This window comes from Ambystoma mexicanum, chromosome 12, assembly GCF_040938575.1.
Source record: "Ambystoma mexicanum isolate Mex_15411 chromosome 12, UKY_AmexF1_1, whole genome shotgun sequence".
Taxonomy (NCBI): Eukaryota; Metazoa; Chordata; class Amphibia; order Caudata; family Ambystomatidae; genus Ambystoma; species Ambystoma mexicanum.
Window position 1 is genome coordinate 497,371,561 of NC_090936.1, and position 21,484 is coordinate 497,393,044.

Genomic DNA, 21,484 nt, shown 5'->3' on the forward strand with positions numbered 1-21,484 from the left:
GGAACATCTTCCATGCGACTGGGTTCAGGCTCTAGTTATTGATTGTCACAAATAGCATCTGATTGCCCATGGTCTTGACTGTTTTCTCTTTCACGGATTTCCTCTTCTGAATATTCTGTCTCGTACATGTAGGGCTGAATAGTGGCCGTAGTTTCTGAATATTGAAGAAGTACTTAATCAAAAGTTAGATAAATTGAAATGTTTTTGTTTGTATACAGTAATGAAATGAGGTTTCACATTAAATTTCAATGTTAACGAAAAACAAGTGAAAAACAGCCATGCTAGAAAAACCAATTGTGCAAACACAAGATTAATAAGGACACATTTTAAAAGTTTGCATGGACACATGTAAAGAACATGCCATATTAAAGTAGAATCTAAACATGGTTTGGTAAAGACATTTGTACATGAAATAAGAAATGGTAATATAAAAAGCGACTACTGAGTTAATTATCGGCAGCAAAAGTACCTGTTCTCAGTGTGTCATAGTTGGCAGATAGCTGAACAGAACAGAAACAAGTCTCCTAACATACATATCTCCATTATACACTTTTTGTAAAAGAGATAGGGCAGGCATTAGGTTTTGTTAACATAGACCATTTGGATTTGAAAGACTCCACTAGGGCTGTTTTATTTATTGTTTGATGGTCGAGACTAGTCCCATCTTAGTTATTGGGCAAAGTAGAAGTTTTTCTAAATCCAGAAGCTTTAATAAAGGTTTTACAAATTGTACCTTTTGTGTCAGTGTCATACTCCTGATACCATGCCTCCCCTACAGTGCCCAGCTGGACCAAATGTTTGTCGTTGGACCCAACTATATTCTAACGGCAGAGGTGGTGTGTGTTATGAAGTTGAGTAGTAAGTTGATGCAGATGTATACGGGTGAGTGGAGGTGCCCTGGGTGGGATATGGGGTGCTATACGTACCAGAGGGTCCCTGTAGGCTTTGAAATGCAAGCCTACAGCACTATCCCTGTGGGAAAGGATGCAGGGTAGTGGCACCAGACAGCAGCGAGAATCTGAATGAAAGCCTACAACGACGTTCCTGTTTGAAAGGATGCAGGGTAGTGGCACAAAACCGTAGCTAGATTCCAAAGACCGGCCTACAACAGTATTAGTTGTACAGACAAATTGTTCTTCCCTACCTGATTGTTGCAGCAGACAGGGGTCATGGCATGGCAGGGGAAGCCCATGGCAAACAGATGATGGAGGTGCCCTTTGCCTAGGCCCTTAGCCGGCTGCCTGCGCAAGACTTCCCTGGGCCTCTCAATCAAGTCTTGATCAGGTCAGGCTGGTAGCCAATCAGGAGAGGAGGGGGCAGGAAGAGGGAGGTGCGTGGGCTGGAGGAGGAATTAAATGGGGGAGGTAAGGGGGGAGCCAAAGGAGCACTGAATGCGCTTTAAAGTAGAGCCTGTGCAGGGGCTCAATGGCGGTCCCAAAAGAGGGTGGATGCAGGCCTTACGGCCAACGAAGAAGGTTGCGAGGCTCCTCCGACGATCTGTGGAGTGGGAACAACTGATATCATTGAGCTAAATTCTTGCGTTAATCCCTTCTTTTTAGCAGACTTTATGCCAGTCATGATCATGTTGCCTTCTTTTCCTCATTTAATAGGTTCATTTGCTGATAGCTTATGTCACCTTACTATATGTCTTCTATTTGCTCTAATTTCTCTTACATTTTTAATCCGTTCACAGGAGTATTTTACAGTTTTATCTTTATATGTCCGGTTCGGGGACAACAGAGCTTTTTGAAAACAATTGTAAAGTGAGATCATTTATTAACCGCTCAAATTTTTTTGACATGTCGAATGAGTCCTTCTGAGCCACCTCTATTTCTCTCATAACTCTATCAAAGGTAGAGCAGTGCAGTATCCGTATAGCTAACTGCATTTTGCTAACTGCATTTTTAGTTGGACATTTTATTCTGTTTTGTCCATTTTTAGTTTAGTTGGAACATGTTTTGATTGGGAGCACGACACCTCTTCATTTGGCTGCCATTTCATTATTATTGATAACTAATTGCTTGCTCCATGATCACTTTCTTCTCTATGCCGAAGTTCAAATTAGGAAATATGTTTCATGTCCTCACCCAAAATACACTTTATTTCATCAGCCTACTAGAATTAGCTGGAATATCTCCCACGATTATGCAATTCAGCATTCTAGGATGAATTGCATAAAGCTTCTTAATACCTTTTAACTTGGGTATAGTCTGTGGAAAGAGTGCAGTATCTATGTTTGAAACGCATTTAGATGACATAAGTAAGGATTGTTAGTGTTAATCGAAACTGGGCATCTGGCGTTTATATCATCCATGACGAATAAATGGTCATCAAATTGCAGAATTCACAAGTTGACCACGGTTTCATAGACTATCTGCCTGATTTCTGTCATTATTGCAATGGCAGGAGGATCATGAATGTTAAGCACGAACAATCAAGTAGTTTGATGATAAATCAATAACTACTGAACCCGCAAAGACACATTGGGTTGGCAAAGTTAATGAAAAAACTTCCAGCCAGTGTTCACCATAATGCACATTGATGGCTTGCATCAGAAGTTCGATGTAGCAATCAATGGGTTTCAGAGGAAAATGTCTTCTGGGCTGAAAAAGAAAATCAAGTGATATAAAAAAATGCAGCGACAAAAGGGACTAAGAAAGGAAGAAGGTCATCCACCCTGAAAAGAACAAACCATTCCAGAGGCAGCTTGTTTGAATGTCCCTTAAAACATGGAATGCTCCCAGTATGTTTGCGTAATATTGCCCCTTCCAACGTTGTTCTCAACCTAAACTAACTAGATGAAGGACCAAAACTATGACTCCATTACAAACGCCAGCAACAACTTTGTTTCATAAATTTCCCAACAAGATAAACAACTCAGCTGCATGACCCAATGGCTTTTCCACTTTTACGTGGTCATTAACAAAGATGATTATGTGTTGGGTCTCCTGAGTGATGTATCATAGAATGATGTGCCACAGAATATTAGTTATAGATTGTAGGAGTTCTTTGTTGGTTAGTTCAATATTCTTTGTATTATAATCCGTACACTTCAAGTACACTTCTGCAAAGCATATTCCAAAATGTTCCACACTCTCCACTGAAGCTATTTTTAGAAATAAACTTATTTTAAATCTCTATTCTATCAGAGATTTCCATTTACTATTGGTTTGTTTTTGAGCAATTGCTATTGACCATGTATATAGCCAAGATAGATCACAAACATTGTGTTAGAGATTAAACAATAGGTGTTATTATTACTTAACTTAATTGTGACTTATGAACCTTGGACGGATGAAAGACTGAGTTTGCTCTATTGGGATTGAAATGGTGCATTGTTTTATGTCTTTTATAGTGAAGTGGAGATGTGCGATTCCAAGGCCAAGAAACGAATGCTTCCCGTGTGGATGATTGGTGCTGGGACTGATGGGAAGGAAGACCACGCAAAAAAAGTCAAAAGAAGAAAGAAACAAGCAATTGAGTAAGATTTATATTAAATGTAAGCTTTGACAGTCACTGACACCCGGAACGCCCTCCTACAGAAACAGAGACTGCAGCTCTAGTAGGAACTTGGTACTTCTGATTTATTCTTGCCTATTATAAATATAATTGGGCATGGAGCGGTAGAATCTGTTTTTTTTTTTCAACACTTTAATTTAAACACAGATGCAAAGCATACACAGCCATTTAAAATTACAATCACCATATTCAGTAGATCATAGAGGTACAACGATCTCCTTTACAACACCATTCCCCCTTCACAAGCATCATTTAATACAAACGGTGTCGGTCCACAATTCCCCTCAGAACCCACAATAGGGGAAGCACGGGCGGCCTAAAGGTCATGGACGGAATCCTCTGATAATACTCGATGGATGGCATCCATACATCCAAATGTTTGGGCAGTTGATTGTGCACACAAGCAATAACCTTTTCCATAACCAGAAAATCTCACACCTTAACTCACCATTCTGCCGATATCAGCTCCCTGGGTTCTTCCAGCCTCTTGCAACCATAATTCTGCCCGCTAGGAGCAGCTGGGTAACCAACTGCCCCCGACATAGAATAAGCATCCTACATAGGGCATCCCAGCAGTATGACCAACAGATCAAATGGTAGGCCTGTTCCACTAATTTCCTTTATAAACAATAAATAAAATGGACACCCATAACATCCAAATCACGGGGTAGGACCACCACACATGGAAGTAGCTACCCCGCAAGACAAATCCCTGCCAACAGTTCAGATCTAAGGCTGAGTTATTTTATGTAACCTGAGCGGGGGCAACTACCACCCGTAACATAATTTATACATACATTATTTATTTGTAATGCATTTGGATGATCCATGGTTTCTAGCCCAGATATGCTCCCAGGCCTCTACGTTTATAGTGTGTACCGCATCAGATTCCCAGCCTGTTCTATGTGATTACCTAGCCTGTACAGTCCCCGTCTTATACGTGCAATGCAAAGAAATAAGACACACCCCAACAGGGAATGAGACTAAGAGAACAGGCTGCGAGAGTTAGTTTTCTTTTATGTAAAATTGGCATCCAGAGAACTCTGCTGCCCGAGAGCGCTCTGGCAAACATTACGATTGCATTAACTTATCAAGGCAAAAATCGTCATTGGTGACATCATCATATAAGGGACTACATGAACACAGGATTGGATAAAAATTAAGTAACATATGTAGCTGTAAGTGCTGCTCCCTCCGGATTGGCTGTTCGGTTGGCGGGAGGGTGAGCCTCACGAGATCCATCTGCCTGTGTCCGGGCGGGGTGAGGGTCAGGTTGCTGTGAAGCAGGGCGGGCACTAACTAAGCTAACATGAGATACTACCATTAGACATACACTAAATAATCGTAACTAAAGCTCCTTTGAGCAAATCATCATAAACTTATAAATTGCATACATATAATCACATCATCACTCATTGGGACTTATATGGAGTACCGGGCTTAGGGGTCTTGGTCAGTGTGATAACATCGATCGTGGGGTGGGTCTGAGCGCATCAAAGAGACTACGGGGCATGCTGACATTTGTTAGTTCTAAGGTGCAATATACTGTGACAGCGGTCTTATTTTAGTTGGGGGCACACTGGGGTGGGCTTCAGAGCAGGGTCACGTGTCTGGTACATCAAGAGAATACCTTGCGGGGACACAGGGTTACACTGGCAGTAACTTTCCAACAGCGGGGGTAAGAGGGCACAGGCAGGTTTGTGGAGATGGATGAGCTACAAGGCATGGTTCAAGCCGGTTCACACATGGGACAGTGATCTCAGAGGAAGGGCGAGATGTTACATTTGTTTTGTTGCAATTACCTCCGGCTTAAGCGTGAGAATGGAGCTGCAAAGCTTTCAGGCACAGTGAGAAAAGGTGGGGCCATGAGCGGTGTGTGTGTGGTGCTGCAGAGGGGAGAGAAGCCTTTTCGTATTATCGCAGTGAGGCCTAGTCCAAAGATGGAGTCGAGGGTGCACAAAATGGATGCCAAGTGTCTCTCGCAACAGCCCTATGCCAATGCCAGCATAAGGCCGACGTTCGCATAAGGGCAATGGAAGCATCCCCACCATTGGAAGAGCAAGTGGTCCATGTCGTGCTGAATATATGAGGGGGTTCCAAACGACCCCTGGCTCCCACACATTCCCCCCTTTCGTTACATCTAAAGTAACAAAATACTTATTATTCTTATTCTCATTTCGATAATATTCTGCTTCCGCTACCGCTTCATCCCAAGCAGGTGTACCCTTTATTGGCATCCACGCCCTACATACGCTTCCCAGGCTATGCCCCCCTCTTGCATATTCATCAGGTGTGCACGTCATATATATTCCTCCATCCCCATCCAGGTCCACCCACGCTTCCCTGTACCATTGTAGCTCCCTTGGTTCCTTTATGGCAGTGTGATATAAATTGTCTACCCTATCCCTATTTTGGCAATAGACAGCGGTCATGCAGTATTTTGGTGGGTTTGGTTCTCCAGTTTGCATCTGTGTATCTATCATGGTGGCTACCGCTGTCTGTCTGCCCATCGTTAACATCATCATTGTTGAATTAGGCATAGATTTTGCACAGCATCGGATACCTAGTTGGCACACACAGAAAAATTGTAGAATAAAAACAATGACTGGGACAAACAATTTCATCATGATGCTGAACCATGATGGTATCCAATTGAACATGTTGTCGAACCAGTTGCTTGGCTCTATTCCTCCTTCTTTCAGCATTCTTTCCCCCAGGCTGTGTACTGCTGAGATGACGTGAGAGAGGGTCCCATTATCAGCGTCTTCAGGGGTACGAATGTACAGCGTGCAAATACCGCCGTCCATTGCTGTGAGAAGGTCTAGGACGTACCGGTTCTGCGTTGTCATTAGACGCAAGGCGCGAAGTTCCACCTTGATCACGTTGAATCCCTCTTCAGTGTCGTTGGCCAGTTGGATCAGCTCCCAGCTGACCATTTGGTGTTTGTTCGTGCCTGAAGTCCTGGCATTAGGAGGGAAGCAAAGAATGTCTCTGCAGAGTTAAAGAGTTTATATGTTGCGGGAATCTCAGCGAGAAGATTGGATGATTTGCTGGAAATATAGTTTGATGACCTCCTTTTGCAGTACAGTCTGTCTTTTAGGTCACTTTCAGACATAATGTCGTATGAGTAAAGCTCTGTGGTTGCTGGTTGGGGCGCTGCCGATGTGTCAGCCGAATGCCCTGCTGTCGATATGCCAGCCGATTCCCCTGCTGCCGATATGCCAGCCGATCCTCTCCCCCCTTAGATATGGCTTTCTGGGATTACCATCAGTGCTGAATGCAGAGTGGCCAGGGCGCAAGTACCTTTCCATGATGCCGGTAGATGCAAGTAGGCTTGTTTGCCACACACCCAGTACATGTCCATGAGTGCAGCTGTACCTTTTTTTAAATATCTGGAATGATGATTGTTTTGTTGCATCGCCTGTTGGTACCCACCGGCACCTTCCCTTCTCCGTGAAAACAAAGTTCATGTGAAATTTCTTTTTGAGTTTTGATAGGTTTTTTTGAGAGCAGTAACCCATGTGAGTTTTGCAATGTGCTGGGACCAGACGGGAGCACACGTTTCTTTGACCCATTGAAAGTTTTCTTCAGTTAGTCCTCTAAGTGCTTCAGCTTTGCACTCGATTGTTTCGTCATGCCCCTTATTGTCTGTAAATCTTGTTCCTCTTATGGCAAAAAATTGCTCTTTAATTCAAATTACTCCTTGGCGCTTGCTTGTGCAGGTTTTCTCGTTCTGCAGCATTTCTATTGTAACTGTGTGTGCCTGGAAGGTGCTCCAAATCCTACATAATGCGAGATTAATCAAACATTGGGCATCTGACAAGGGCACTTCTTGTGGTACAAGTATTTTAGGTGTGCCTGATGCATGCGGTATGAGAGAGCAGCTCTCGTTCGTTGTTTGTTTTGCTGTAGCACTCCTGTCTGAGTACCATTTGTTTGACTGGTTTGGGTGGCGGGGGTCTTCTATTTCATCTAATCCCAGGCCATGGTAGATATCATATCATTTCCCTCCCGCCCCCCTTTTCTGTCTCCTCCTCCCCTCGTTTTTACTTTTTGATAGTTTATGGGGGGAAAGACGCCTGCCCATGTTGTGCCATTGTTTTCATTCGCAGTGTACCAGGCCTGTGGTTCTGGGGTCTCTTGTATACTTGTAGCAGCAAGATTAAAGTGCATTATATTCCCTTGTGAGGTAGGTTCTGTGGTTGTCTGTACCTCAATATTCAGATCAGGTTCACTCTCCCAAAAGTAATCCCCATCATACTGATTGGTCTCGTTATCATTACTTGGTAGCAGCAAGTGAAAAAAGGGGGGCTGTTGCTGTACGATTCTTATGCAACGTAGTGAGGTTTGTATTGGCAGATGGATTATGTCTCCACATAGTTTTCACAGTCACCCATATGAGTGTTGAGCCTTCACGTATTAGGTTTACCCCGCTCCCCCTTCTTTCATATCATTAATAATGAAAGGCACAGTATAGTACCATGCCATAAAAAATAACATTGCAGAAAACAGTATTGTTGAATATTTTATACCACATTTTAGATTATAATATTTATTAACTCTACTAACTGCCCTTTCACTAACTAAAATTGTGTCGTCATCAGTAAGTGCACTCCTTTCTGCCATTGTTTCACCTGGAGGGGTGATATAAAATGGTTAAGTGACATGCATACATTTCATTATTTATTTCCTCAAGTTATCATTTTACCGTCATATCAACATTTCGGCTAATCTATTACTAAATTTATAATTTCTTTGGTGTGCACACCTTAATACTATTCTGCTACTTTTCTCTTAAATTTCATCAACATAAACTTATTTTGTACTTCATATTATTTTCTTTCAGTAATGAGAATTATTTTTCTATACAAGCTGTTAATCAAATTTCTTGTAATTGATAGAGGGAGAGAGAGAGAGCAAACATGAGCAAGAGAGTCCTACTTCATCTTAATCATTGCTCTCCATTTTGCTTTTCTGCAATTTTTTGTTTCTGTATACCTTCTCTTCTACACACTAGCAACTTTGTTGCTGTCATTTTGCTGGCATTGAGGGATTGCACTATCACATGCTCTTCTCACATCTAACAGAGGCACTCAATATTTCAATCCCTTAACTTTTACTGCAGTAGGTGTGCATTAGACAACCTCATATGGCCCATGAAATCTTGGTGAGTTCCATCTCTGTACAAAACTCTGTACATACACATTTTCTCCTGGCATTAACTGACCCTTTTGACTGTCATGTGCTGGTATTGCAGTGTCTGTTGCAGCATTTTCGGTAAATGGTGGCACAATTTGTCTTGCTATGCACTGCGCGTGTTAGGTGGGTGACGTATTCCTTAAATTCATCCTCCCGCACTGTGGCAGCTCTGTGAGCACTGGAAGCTCCTCTCACTGGGGAGAGTGGCGTATGAATGTGCCTTCCCGTCACTATTTCGTGCAGGCTCAAATGATGATCTTTACTTGGCTGTGTTCTGAGTTGGAACAGTGCTAGAGGCAAGCAATACACCCAATTCTTCTTAAGCGTGTTACACAACTTTGATAGCTTTTGAGCAGGCCGTTGATTTTTTTCCACCATGCCGTTAGCCATCGGGTGATATTTGGAACAATTTGTGCTTGACCCCCAGCAACAATGTCACCTCCTTGAAGAGTGTGTACACTGAAAGGCGCAGGAAACCCCACACCCTGGACCGGGGTATTAATGTACCAAGGTATACTGAAATATTGTCCAGAGGTTGTTTTTTAATTTTTCAAAGTATCAAAATGTATTTACTAAGATACATCATTTTCCACAATTAATTAATCATCAAATACTACACACATTAAATTACATAAATATTGCAGGAGAGCATACTACAGCGGGCTCGAAAAGACCCGTACACAAACAACATTCCTAAACAGTCAAACAATCATTTACACCTTGCACCAATCAACCTCATTCAATCACAACTTAATAAAAATTGAACCATACTATTGGTACAATATATATGTAGCAGCACTTCACTAGTTAGCCCTACATAATCTTTGTCATTTTCGTTCACATTAAATATGTATAAACACAATGATTGTCAAGAGATGGGATCTATTCCACGGGGTGGGTACATTCAACAATACGCTCACCTTGCTCCCACAGGGGCGTCGGTCGGGCCCGGACTGCTGCGGCCTCCACCCACTTGATGCGTAGTGCAGCAATGACTGACTGGATCTGCCCTCCTAATCTTGTCTGCTTTGCCCGTAGAAATATTCTCCTACAAGTGGAGAGATAGATTTACCCACTTGTGGATTCAAGTGATTGCATCCCCACTGTCCTCCCCACTAATCACCTCTGAAGCGCACTCTCAGCAATATCACCTTATATTCTTGAAGGGTGAGCCCTCCATCCTGCGAAGCACGCAGGGGCGCGTTGATGACCATTTACTTCACTGGCCTGAAGATATTGGAAGAGTTGTAGACGAATCCTGACTCCAAAAGGTCCTGGCGAAGGGCCGTAAGTATATAGTTCGTAAGAGTTCAAAATGTCTGGAATTCACTCCTGTCCAATTCCTCTTTTATCTTGTAGCTTTGACCCAATAAGAAGATTGACAGCTGAAAGCGCTCCGGTAAAAGTCTGTGTTACCCAAAACTGACCGGTAAATAATGCCAAGGGTTAAACTTGCTGCTTTCTCCTTATCTTACAGGTGCGGCATTAGAAGATGTGGCGTGTTGAAGAATTATACCTCCGGCGGTAAAATCAGGTAAGCATATGGCGGCTAAAGAGATTGTCTCTGTCTGTTCTCTCTGCTCACCTTGTTGTTTCTTGTCCCCCTTAGGTGCCGGGATTCGGCGATGTAAAGGTGGCGACAGCGCCGGATCGAAGAGATGCTGCGTGGAACGGTGAGTATGGCGCAGCGCTGCTGCTGGCGATGCGATGCGTTTAAAACAAAGTCTTTCCTCTGGTTTGAAGATGCGATGAATCTGGAATCAGGTAAGAAATCAGGTAATACTCTTGTTCTAACCTTTGCTTCTTTCCTTCTTTCTAGGTACTCCAGGTTCGAGGCAGGAGTAGCAGAAGGCTGGATGCTGCTGCTGGCACGGTGAGCGTTACGCTGCTGGATGCAGAATAATGCGAAGCGTGTGCTGCTTTTCGGGCATGGTTTAAATAGCCTCCAAAGTAGTCCCAGGTAGGTATCCCATCCCGACCACACCCGAGTAACAAAATAGTCCCTAAGGTAAAGTAGTCCCTTCCAGGCCTCACATGGGCTTGGATCTTCTTGCAGCATGGTCTGCATCAGGTAAGTGTGCACCTATGAGCCTGGCGCCTATGGCGCCAGGACTAATGTCCCATATGAGCCTGGCAGTACTGAACCCGGGCACCCCTAGCAGGGGTTGCTGGGTTTTCTCAAGGCGACATGATGCCTGCTCCCGGGGCTGATGGATGTGGTCTAAATGCCTGGGGGTATGCATCATGACAGCACTCCCCCTCAAGGCCCCTCCTAAAGGCGTTCCTCCCCTTGGTCCTGGTTTGTCTGGGAAGTCCCGATGGAATCTCTTCACTAATCGTGGTGCATGAACGAGTTTACTAGGCTCCCATGACCTTTCCTGTGGCCCGTAACCTTTCCAATCGATTAAGTAAAAAAGTTTTGATTTAACCACCTTGGAGTCCAGGATGTTTTTCACCTCGAATTCAGGTTCTCCCTCTATCAAGATAGGATCTGGTGGTTTGGTTAATCTTGTTCCTGGTTGAACTGGTTTTAAAAGTGAAACATGAAAGACAGGATGAATTCGCATATTGGAGGGTAATTCCAGTTTGACGGCCACCGGGTTGATAATGGCTTTAATGGTGTAAGGTCCCAAATATCTAGGATTAAAAGTATGAGTCCCTTTCAGAGGTATGTGTTTTGTAGCTAGCCAAACCTGATCTCCAATTTGGTACTGTGGAGTTTCACTTCTATGTAGATCAGCATTTTTCTTGTATTTCTCTTTTGCTTGCTTCAAATGTTCTGTCGCTTCTTTGAAGGCTTGTGTAATAGTAGAATATAAATGACTAACTGCAGGCATTTCTAAGTGCTGAGGCGAATCGAGTTCTGAGGTTCGAGGGTGGTGTCCATATATGGTATAAAAGGGGCTTTGTCTGGTTCCTGAATGTACAGAGTTATTGTATGCATATTCGGAAATCCATAAAATATCCTTCCAATTACTTTCGGTCTGGTGAAGCATGCAACAAAGGTACTGTTCAAGGTTCTGGTTGGTCTTCTCCGTCTGACCATCAGTCTGGGGATGGTGACTGGTTGATAACCTTACGTCGATTTGTGCTAATTGGCAACATTTCTTCCAGAAATGTGAAATGAATTGACTACCTCGGTCAGAGACCAATACAGAAGGAAACCCATGTATTAGAACGATGTTTTCGAGGAACTCCTTGGCCAGGACTGAAGCAGAAGGTAATCCCTTCGAAAGGAATAAAGTGGGCCATCTTGGAAAAAAGATCCACGATAACTAGAATGGTGTTAAATCCATTACATGGAGGTAGATCAGTAATAAAGTCTAAAGATAAGGTGTGCCATGGTGTAGGTGGAATATCCAAAGGTTGTAAAAGGCCAGCTGTTTTTTTCTTCCGACTCTTGTTTTTGGCGCAAATGCCGCAAGACATCACAAATGACTTCATATCTTTTCGCCAGGTGGCCCACCAGAATTGTCTCTTAATTTTGGCTTCGGTATTTTTTTGCGATACCTGGGTGACCTTCCATTAGGGAATCATGATAATTGGAGATGACAGGTTCCTGTAATTCCTTGTGTGGTAGAAATAGTCGTCCTTGATAGTAGGGTAGGTCATTGATGACTGAGTAATCCAGGCCTTTCTTTACCCAGTCCTGCAGAGCTGCTGGATTGAAGAGTTGTTGGATTTTTAAATGAATTTCTTCTAGTGTCTGTAAAGTAGTTATGCCAAGAATTCTTTGTTCAGAAATTATAGGCACTGGCTCCTGGTTCGCATATGCTTTTTCCATTCCTATTCGGGATAAGGCATCTGCCTTGCCGTTTTTACAGCCTGGTCAATAAGTGATCACAAAATCGAATTCGGCAAAGAATAATGCCCATCGAAGTTGGCGCGATGATTGGGCTTTGGCTGTTTTTAGATACTGCAAGTTCCGGTGATCGGTGATTATGGTATGCCTGGCACCGAGAAGATAGTGTCGCCAAGCCTTAAAGGCGGATTTGATGGCTAATAACTATCGGTAACCGCATAGTTTAACTCAGGTGCCGAGAACTTTCTGGACCAAAATGCCACTGGGTGAAGTTGACCAGTTTCAGGATCCTTCTGGGACAGGACAGCTCCCATGGCTAAACTGGATGCATCAGTTTCCACTATGTATGAAAGCTCTGGGCGTGGTTGCTTTAAGACAGGCGCAGACGTGAATTTCGCTTTCAGCTCTTGGAAGGCCTTTTCAGCCTCTTCGGTCCACAAGAAACGTTTGTTCTTTCGCAAAAGTGCTGTGATGGGATGTACAACATGTGAGAAATCCGGAATGAATCTGCGGTAGAAATTGGCAAATCCGAGCATGCTTTGCACCCCTTTAACTGAACTAGGTGATGGCCACTTGAGAATTGCGTCCACCTTTCGTGAGTCCATTTGGACTCCTTTTGGAGTCAAGATAAATCCAAGGAATTCAACTTCCGTAACATGAAAAACAAATTTTTCCAATTTTGCATATAACTTGTGCTGGCGTAGTTTCTCAAGGACTGCACGCACGTGCTTAACATGGTCTGATTCTGAGGAGGAGTACACAAGGATATCGTCTATGTATACGACAACACAGACATCAATGAGTTCACGAAAGACATCGTTCATAAAATACTGGAAGGCTGCTGGTGCATTGCACAACCCGAAGGGCATCACCTGATACTCGAATAAACCATACTTGGTGCGAAAGGCCGTCTTCCATTTGTCGCCTTTCTTTACACGTACCAGATGATATGCCCCTCGGAGATCTAACTTAGTGTAGATACAAGCATCCTTTACTTGGTCTAGTAGTTCGGGGATCAGAGGCAATGGGTACCTTTTTTTACCGTAATCTGATTTAGTGCGCGGTAGTCTATGCACGTTCTAAGGTCACCTTCCTTTTTTGGCACGAAGAACAAAGCTGAGGATACAGGAGACTTGGAAGGGCGGATAAAGCCATTGGCAAGGTACTGGTCTAAGTATTGTCGCATGTGAAGGTTCTCAGGTTCCGTAAGGGCATAGATCCTGCTACAAGGGGGTTGTGCACTGGGTATGAGATCGATTTGACAATCGTACGATCTGTGAGGAGGTAAGGTGTTTGCCTGTTCCTTTTGGAAGACATCCTGGAATTCTTGGTATTCTGGAGGTAGTTGCATGACTGATATGGTTACTGTGGCCAGGCCTGCGTTATGATTTTTCTTTGGGTAACAGTTTTGTGCACAATCCGGGAAGGTTATTCTCTTCTCTCGCCAATCAATACAAGGATTATGTGTTTCCAACCAAGGTATCCCTAGTATTATTTGGGACTGTGGGGCTTTGATTAGATCAAACACAATAGTCTCTCGATGCCCATCCTGACCCAATAGTGTCATCTCTGCGGTGGAATGAGTTACAGGCCCAGAGGCTATTTCAGTTCCATCGACTGTGGTGAGGACATCTGAGGTGGTTTTTCGGCAGAGAGGTAGATTCATCCTGGAAGCCAATTCGTGGTCCATATAGTTCCCTACGGCCCCGCTATCAATGTATGCCCTTACTGCGTGCATACGTGAGGGTTGTCTAGGATCAATTAGGACCATTGGTATGATCAGATGCGAGGTCTGAGTGTCCTTCTTTAAGCTTGGCAAGCAGACCTCTATGCTTGTCAGGCGTGGTCGTTTTCCGAATCAGGCTTTTTTGGACTTTTATCAGCAACTCCTACCACCTTCTTGGGTGGTTTTATAGGGCAATCCCGTAGAAGATGTCCTGAAGTTCCACAGTACAGACGCAATTGCATCTGTCTTCTTCTTTCCCTTTCCTTTTGAGTTAAGGGTCCTTTGACTCCCCCAATTTGCATAGGTTCTGATGCATCTGTTCCTTTGGGGGCAACGTTGGATTTAACCAATACCCGATTTTCGAACTTAGCTCGATCAGCCTTTCTATTCTGGAGTCGATGATCCAGCTGGACCACTAAGTCTATAAACTCTGCGCAATCCTGAGGTGGGTTCACAACTTGATCCAAGACGTCTTTAAGTTCTCCCCGAAGTCCACGATGAAACAATGTAATTCGTTTTTCCTCAGGCCATCCGGTTTCCACTATCAATCTATTGACGGTTGCGATATAGGTTAGCAGATCCTAGTTACCCTGTCGTAGGGACAAAAGTTCGTTATCCAGGGCCTGTCCTTGAGAGTGCCGGGCAAATAGTCTTTCCATGCTCGTTTGAAATCCCTGAAAATCCCGAAGAATTGGATCATCCTGAGTAACAAGTGGAATTGACCAATCGGCTGCACTGCCGCTGAGATATGATAATACAAAGGCTACCTTGGCTTGATCGTTTGGGAAGGCTCCTGGTCTGCATAAAAAGTGCAGGCGGCATTGGTTCATAAACACGGCGAACCTTTTGGGATCTCCAGCAAAGCGTTCAGGTGGAGCTAATGGAATATTTCCTGGTAGGTTTATTTGCACAGGGTACTCGATAACACAGGAGCTGGGTTTCCCCCGGAACCAGGTAGGGGTGCTTGTCCAGCTTGAGTTTGCAGCAGTTGTCTAGCGAGATCATCTGTGCGCTCCTTCGATACAATTAGTTCTCTTCTGAGGGCATTAGTCTCTTGGTGAGCGGAGTTCACTTCCGCCCTAAGTTCCCCCAATAGTTGTGCCAGTTGGTCGGTTTCTGAGGTTTCCATAACGCCCGGGTGGGGATTTGTAGATAGGCTTCGCGTTCTGTTACGCTCACCTGGCTCCCACAGGGGCGTCGGTCGGGCCCGGACTGCTGCGGCCTCCACCCACGTGATGCATAGTGCAGCGATGACTGACTGGATCTGCCCTCCTAATCTTGTCTGCTTTGCCCATAGAAATATTCTCCTACAAGTGGAGGTATAGAGATGCTGCGTGGAGCAGTGAGTATGGCGCGGCGCTGCTGCTGGCGATGCGATGCGTTTAAAACAAAGTCTTTCCTCTGGTTTGAAGATGCGATGAATCCGGAATCAGGTAAGAAATCAGGTAATACTCATGTTCTAACCTTTGCTTCTTTCCTTCTTTCTAGGTGCTCCAGGTTCGAGGCGGGCGTGGCAGAAGGCTGGATGCTGCTGCTGGCACGGTGAGCGTTATGCTGCTGGATGCAGAATAACGTGAAGCGTGTGCTGCTCTTCGGGCGTGGTTTAAATAGCCTCCAAAAGTAGTCCAAGGTAGGTATTCCTCCCCGACCACACCCGAGTAACAAAATAGTCCCTAAGGTAAAGTAGTCCCTTCCAGGCCTCTCATGGGCTTGGATCTTCTTGCAGCATGGTCTGCATCAGGTAAGTGTGCACCTATGAGCCTGGTGCCTATGGCGCCAGGACTGATGTCCCACATGAGCCTGGCGCCATAGGCGCCAGGACTGAACCCAGACAGCCCCTAGCAGGGGTTGCTGGGTTTTCTCAAGGCGACATGATGCCTGCTCCCGGGGCTGATGGACGTGGTCTGGATGCCCGGGGGTATGCATCATGACAGATCCCATCCTCGGATGTTCTTCTCAACCGGTTTCGACGTTTGGAAGCAATTGGAACAACATCTTCCTCAGGAGAAACAATGAATAAAATACAATAGCTGAAAAAACACAAAGAATTTCAACAATTATGTGTAATAGTCCACTTGCCAAACCTAGCTAGCTCAAACCCACAACAAACAGTTATTTACACTGAAAGTTAAACATTTAATTAATTTAGAGGCATCACATGAGGGTGAATTCCAGGATGTCTCGACTGTTACAGAGTATCAAAAGGCTTTGTGAAAACCTAAAACCAACACCAACACTGTGTCTCGAGTGGAACTGCACCACCACCATGGCTGAAAACCAACGTACAACAACTAATGAAGCCACACTAACCTGACTCCCAGAGTCGTATGCTCTCGATACCCAAATCCATAGGTATCACTCGAAGTCAATTCAAAGGAATTCTACATCTGAAAAGACATGTATGATGTCCATAAGCTAAAAAACTCTCACTTCAGTTGTTACAAATAACCCAGGTGCAGAATGTATTGGTTCAGTCACTCACCTCGAGCAAGGAACAAGAGTTGTTCCAATGTTCGATTTAGGTATAGCAGTGTATACGACCACAAGCACTGATAATATTCATTCAGCTCAAGCAGATCAGAATTCGATGTTATCTGTACAAAGTAGGACAATGGATGAAAGGATACCAAATAATTTGGAATTGTGCTACTCACATTCAGCTTGAGTCGATCGAAATACGGTGTTATCTTATACAAAGCAAGACAATAAATGAATGATTTCCCAATGATTTAAAATCGTGCTACTAACTATAAAGAGTTGACATGACAGAAACCTATTAGTTACAAAATGCCTGTAATCATGCAACATTTACATGGGTATAAGTTAATTAAGTGTCCACATGAAGTGCAAGTTCCTCTTAGCCTTTTCATCGATTGAAGCATCTAATTGCAATTTACTGCTCCATTCTGTTTCCGAGGCAATAAAGTGCTTGAAAATTAACATTATTTTCACATCTAAATGATGCCGAATTCGATCACTTACTGCGATTAATGCTGGAAGCTGTGCCCGCTGCGGGGGACGCAATCCAATATTAATAGCGAGTGCGCCTTGCACTTGCGGGTCACAACGATGGCGAGTGCACGTTCAGTTAAACAAGGCTAAAGTCCTTCCGAGAATTTCCTTAGCTCCACGCAAATCTAGAGATTGCGTGCCAACGTGAGACGTAGTAAACCTGGCCGGCATGTGACGAAACTCCGTTGGAGGTCATGTGATATATGTGAAAATGGGTCACGTGAGTCGGACTAGTATTGTTGTTTAAAAGGCCCGTCTGTATAGTAGTACGGTCAGAAAGGTGAACTGGAAATTATGTATAGAACACCCTAAACGTGCTCATATCCCAACTCGCAGCCCTTACCAGCTGCTGGAATAACAATACAAGTTTGCATAATAATACAATGCAAAATGAATTGTAATCAGCACAAAACATACTGACTTAATCCTTGTCCTACATTTACTGTTAGAAAACATCTAACTTAGAAACTCCAATGTAGATATTACACTTTATGCAAAGACAATTGCTACAGCCAATAGGAGCCACGTGTAAGAGAGAAGGGGTCCATATTAACGTGAGTTGAACTCCCAAGGTTCCAACGTGTTAAGACCTTTGTCTAAAGTTTTAAGGTTAAAAATCCACAATTGCTCTTTGTATGTCAACTTGTTCCTAGTTTGAACAGGTCCACTAGCGATAATTTTCTCGACACAAAACCACATTAAATCTTCCACATTATGGCCTGTCTCCACAAAGTGAAGGACCATAGGAGCATTGAGGTTACGAGTTTGGATCTTTGAACGGTGTTCATTAATACGAACATGAACCTCTCTTGAGGTCTTGCCTATATACAACATGTTGCAAGGGCATTGGACCGCATAGACCACGTTTCTGCTTTTACAGGTGGTTAAGGTACGTAACTCCCATGTTTTCCCTTCCCTCACAAAGCTGGACATTTTTCTTGAGAATTACATGCTGTACACGACATACAAGGGTAATGCCCTACTACTGGACACAAATTAATGTCTCGAATAAGATGACATTTAAGTGGAAGTCGATTAGCACAAGTTAGTGTTTTGTCTCAAATTTTTGCCTTTCTTAAAGGCAAATAGTGGCTTTTGAAGTTTCATTCCTGTCGAATTCAAAATTCTCCAGTTTTTTTACGATGATCCCTTTAATCGCCTGACTGTGCTGGCAAAAGGTGGAAACACACACCAGCTGGTCTTGATCAGAAGTCTAAGTCTGTGGACTAAGAAGTGCTTGGAGATTCCTCAATAGGCTTTTAGGATGTTGGCTAGAGAATTGCAGTGTGGTGTTTCTTTCCGTTGGTTTCCTGAATAGCTCTAGTTGTATATGGCCTGATTCATTATAAATGGAGAGATCCAAAAATGAAATTCTCGTGGTAGAAAATTCAAAAGTGAAATGTAGATCGTCATCTATCTGGTTTAACTAATTCACAAACAGGCCAAGTGTGTCAGCATTACTTTCCCAGATCAGTAAGATGTCATCTATATATCTTCGGTATAACTTGATCTGTTTAACAAATGGGTTACTATCATGTAACACTTTGTTTTCTTCAAACAGGGCCAGATTCGGAGCAAATGTACAGCCCATTGCAGTTCCCTTACTTTGCAGAAAGAAGGTTTCTTTAAGTTTAAAGAAGCTATTTACCAGGACCAACTCCGCTGCTTGGCACAAAAACTCGGTTGGCACACTGTGTGGTAGAGGATGTCTATCCAACATGGTTCGCAAACTGTTGACCGCTTTGTCCTGTTGAATGTTGGTATAAAGTGCTTCTATATCAAGGGTGACCAGAATTTGTTTGGTGGAATCAAATGTGAGACCCTCCCGCAAGTTAATCACATCCCTAGAATCCAATAAGAATGTTGGTGTGGCCATTGCCAGAGGTTTGATGAAAAAGCCAATATATTTTGTCAGTGGTTCCAAAATGGAACCACACCCTGATACAATAGGGCGTGCGTCCAGGCGGCTGGCTGGTGTTTTTATGAATTTTAGGGATTATATAGAACAAAGGAGTTTGTTCTTCCGAGTAATTAATACATTCAAACTCTTTTTTGGAAAGATAACCTCCCCACTGGGCTTTTTCACTTAGTACCAATATTTTTTCTTTTATTGTCAATGTCGAATCACTATTAATTTTCAAATAGTGGCCAGGAATATCCAACAGTCTTTGTACTTTTTGATCGTATAAATTAGCATCCCAGACTACAATGCCCCCGCTTTATCGGCCGCTTTGATCACTATAGATGGATCCTTGGACAAAGTATTTATGGCATGAAATTCCGCCAAACTGAGATTAGGTCCACCACTATTTCTTACAAATTGTATAGATTTTTCAAGCTCTTTAAGTACAATTTTTTCGAATATGACCACTTCAACTGGGACATCTGATGTACTGGGGGTGAAAGAAGATGGCTTTGTTAAGCCAGATAGGTTAGTTTCTGTTGGACCATCTTTATCTGAAAAATAAGCCTTCAATCTGACTTTTCTCAAGAAATCTTTTACCTCGCTAGTGAGAGTCATAGCACTAGGCGTTTGTGTCGGCACAAAAGAAAGACCCCGTTTTAGAATTGACAGCTCAGATTCTGTCAGTATCTGTGATGATAAATTAAAAACAGGTAATGGTTCGTTTACCAACGGTACGCCCGATTCTGTGTTTGGAATACTCGGTGGGTTAGCCCTTGTGGAGGGGCATTCTGTATTTGCATGTTGCAAGTTGCCCTGCCTTGTGGGAAATTTCTGCGGCCTCTCCGACCGCCCCTTCCTCGAAAAGGATGATCTCCCATAGTGGAATTAGAGGCTTCCTCATTGCTCAAATTACTAGAGGAAGTGAAGAGGTCATTTACAAAGTGTGTGCCATTATCTGATCTTATTACGTCACATATGCCCCACCTTGAGAAAACCTCCCGCACTAGGAATTTTGCAGCACACTTCGCGTTTGGGTGGGGGCATGGTCCAGCTTCCACCCACCTTGAGAAGGGACAAACTATCACAATCGGGTATCTTGCTCTGTTACATCTTTCCGCCATATCCGCATAGTCAATGGGGAGCTCTCTAAACGGGCCCACAGGACACGGTAGTGTTCCTTGCAGTATCCTCAGTGTCATTCCTGAAGTGTATGTCTGACATGTTGTATATTGTATCGTAAATTTTGACAAATGCTCCTGTAAATTTGGAACAAACCAATGTTCCTGTATTTCCGCTGCAATGTGTTGCTTAGTTACATGTGTTGGGAAGTGTAGTTGTTGGAATGCTCTTTCTAGTAACTCCACTGGCATCACTACCTTCCCTGTTAGTTCCTGTCTCCATATTAAATCTATTGGCGATTATTTGCAACCTCTCTTGGCCCACAACTCTTGCTCTTCTATAGATGCATGTCTTTGGAGCTCTATTACTTGGGAAATTGGTGTATGGCTGTATCCCTCCTCTGATGTATCTGTGCTGTGCGTTTTAACAATGCACTCTATTGCTTGCGTGATGTTGAAATATGCAGCATCTTTCGCTGCAGCGTCTGCTGCTGTGTTCCCCAATGCGATCGCATCCGTGCTGTTGGTATGTGCTTGGCATTTCACCAATGCTACTACTGATGGTTCTGCTAATGCTTCTATTAGTTCATTTAGTAATGCGGCATGTTGTACTGGTGAACCATCTGCCCTTCGATACCCTCTTCGTTGCCATCGTGACAGCCCTGAGTGTACTGTTGTTGTAGCATATGCTGAGTCAGAGTATATTGTGACCGCACATCCTTTAGCAGTGTGCAGCGCTTCAATTAGCGCTGTTAATTCTGCTGCTTGAGCGGAGTAATGAGAGGGGAGGCGATTCTGTACAATAATCTCATATTCTTCTTCTTCCATTCTTACAACTGCCGCCCACACATGCTTTTCTCCTGTTTCACTGTCTATTGATGCTGACCCATCCACAAAGTATATTTCTCCCTCCTGTAGTGCATTTCCACTTGCCTTGGGAAGAACCTCTTTTCCCTCATATGTAGCGCAATCATGTGTCTGGATATATTATACTGTGCAGGCTCTGTAATGAATGTGGTTGGGTTCACTGTTTTGCATCTTACCACATGAACATTTGGGCTTGATATTATTATCTCGTATGCTGTTGCGCGTTGTGTTGTTAGTGTTGATTTTGACCTTTCTAAAATTGCAAAGAGTGAGTGTTCTGCGTATAAGGTCACTGAGCATCCCATTACGATGATGGCGCTTTTTTCTATTGCGAA

At 43.6% G+C, this 21,484-nt stretch overlaps 1 protein-coding gene across 1 annotated transcript in view; it reads left to right on the top strand.

Annotated features, from left to right (window-relative positions):
• Positions 1-748: 748 nt before the first annotated feature.
• Positions 749-21,484, top strand: part of CYREN (cell cycle regulator of NHEJ) — a 76,352-nt gene continuing 55,616 nt past the window's right edge. The window contains exons 1-2 of the mRNA XM_069628781.1: positions 749-858; positions 3,356-3,481. Of these exons, the coding sequence (XP_069484882.1) occupies positions 764-858; positions 3,356-3,481 (221 nt within the window). The 5' untranslated portion in view covers positions 749-763. The remainder of the gene's footprint in view (positions 859-3,355; positions 3,482-21,484) is intronic.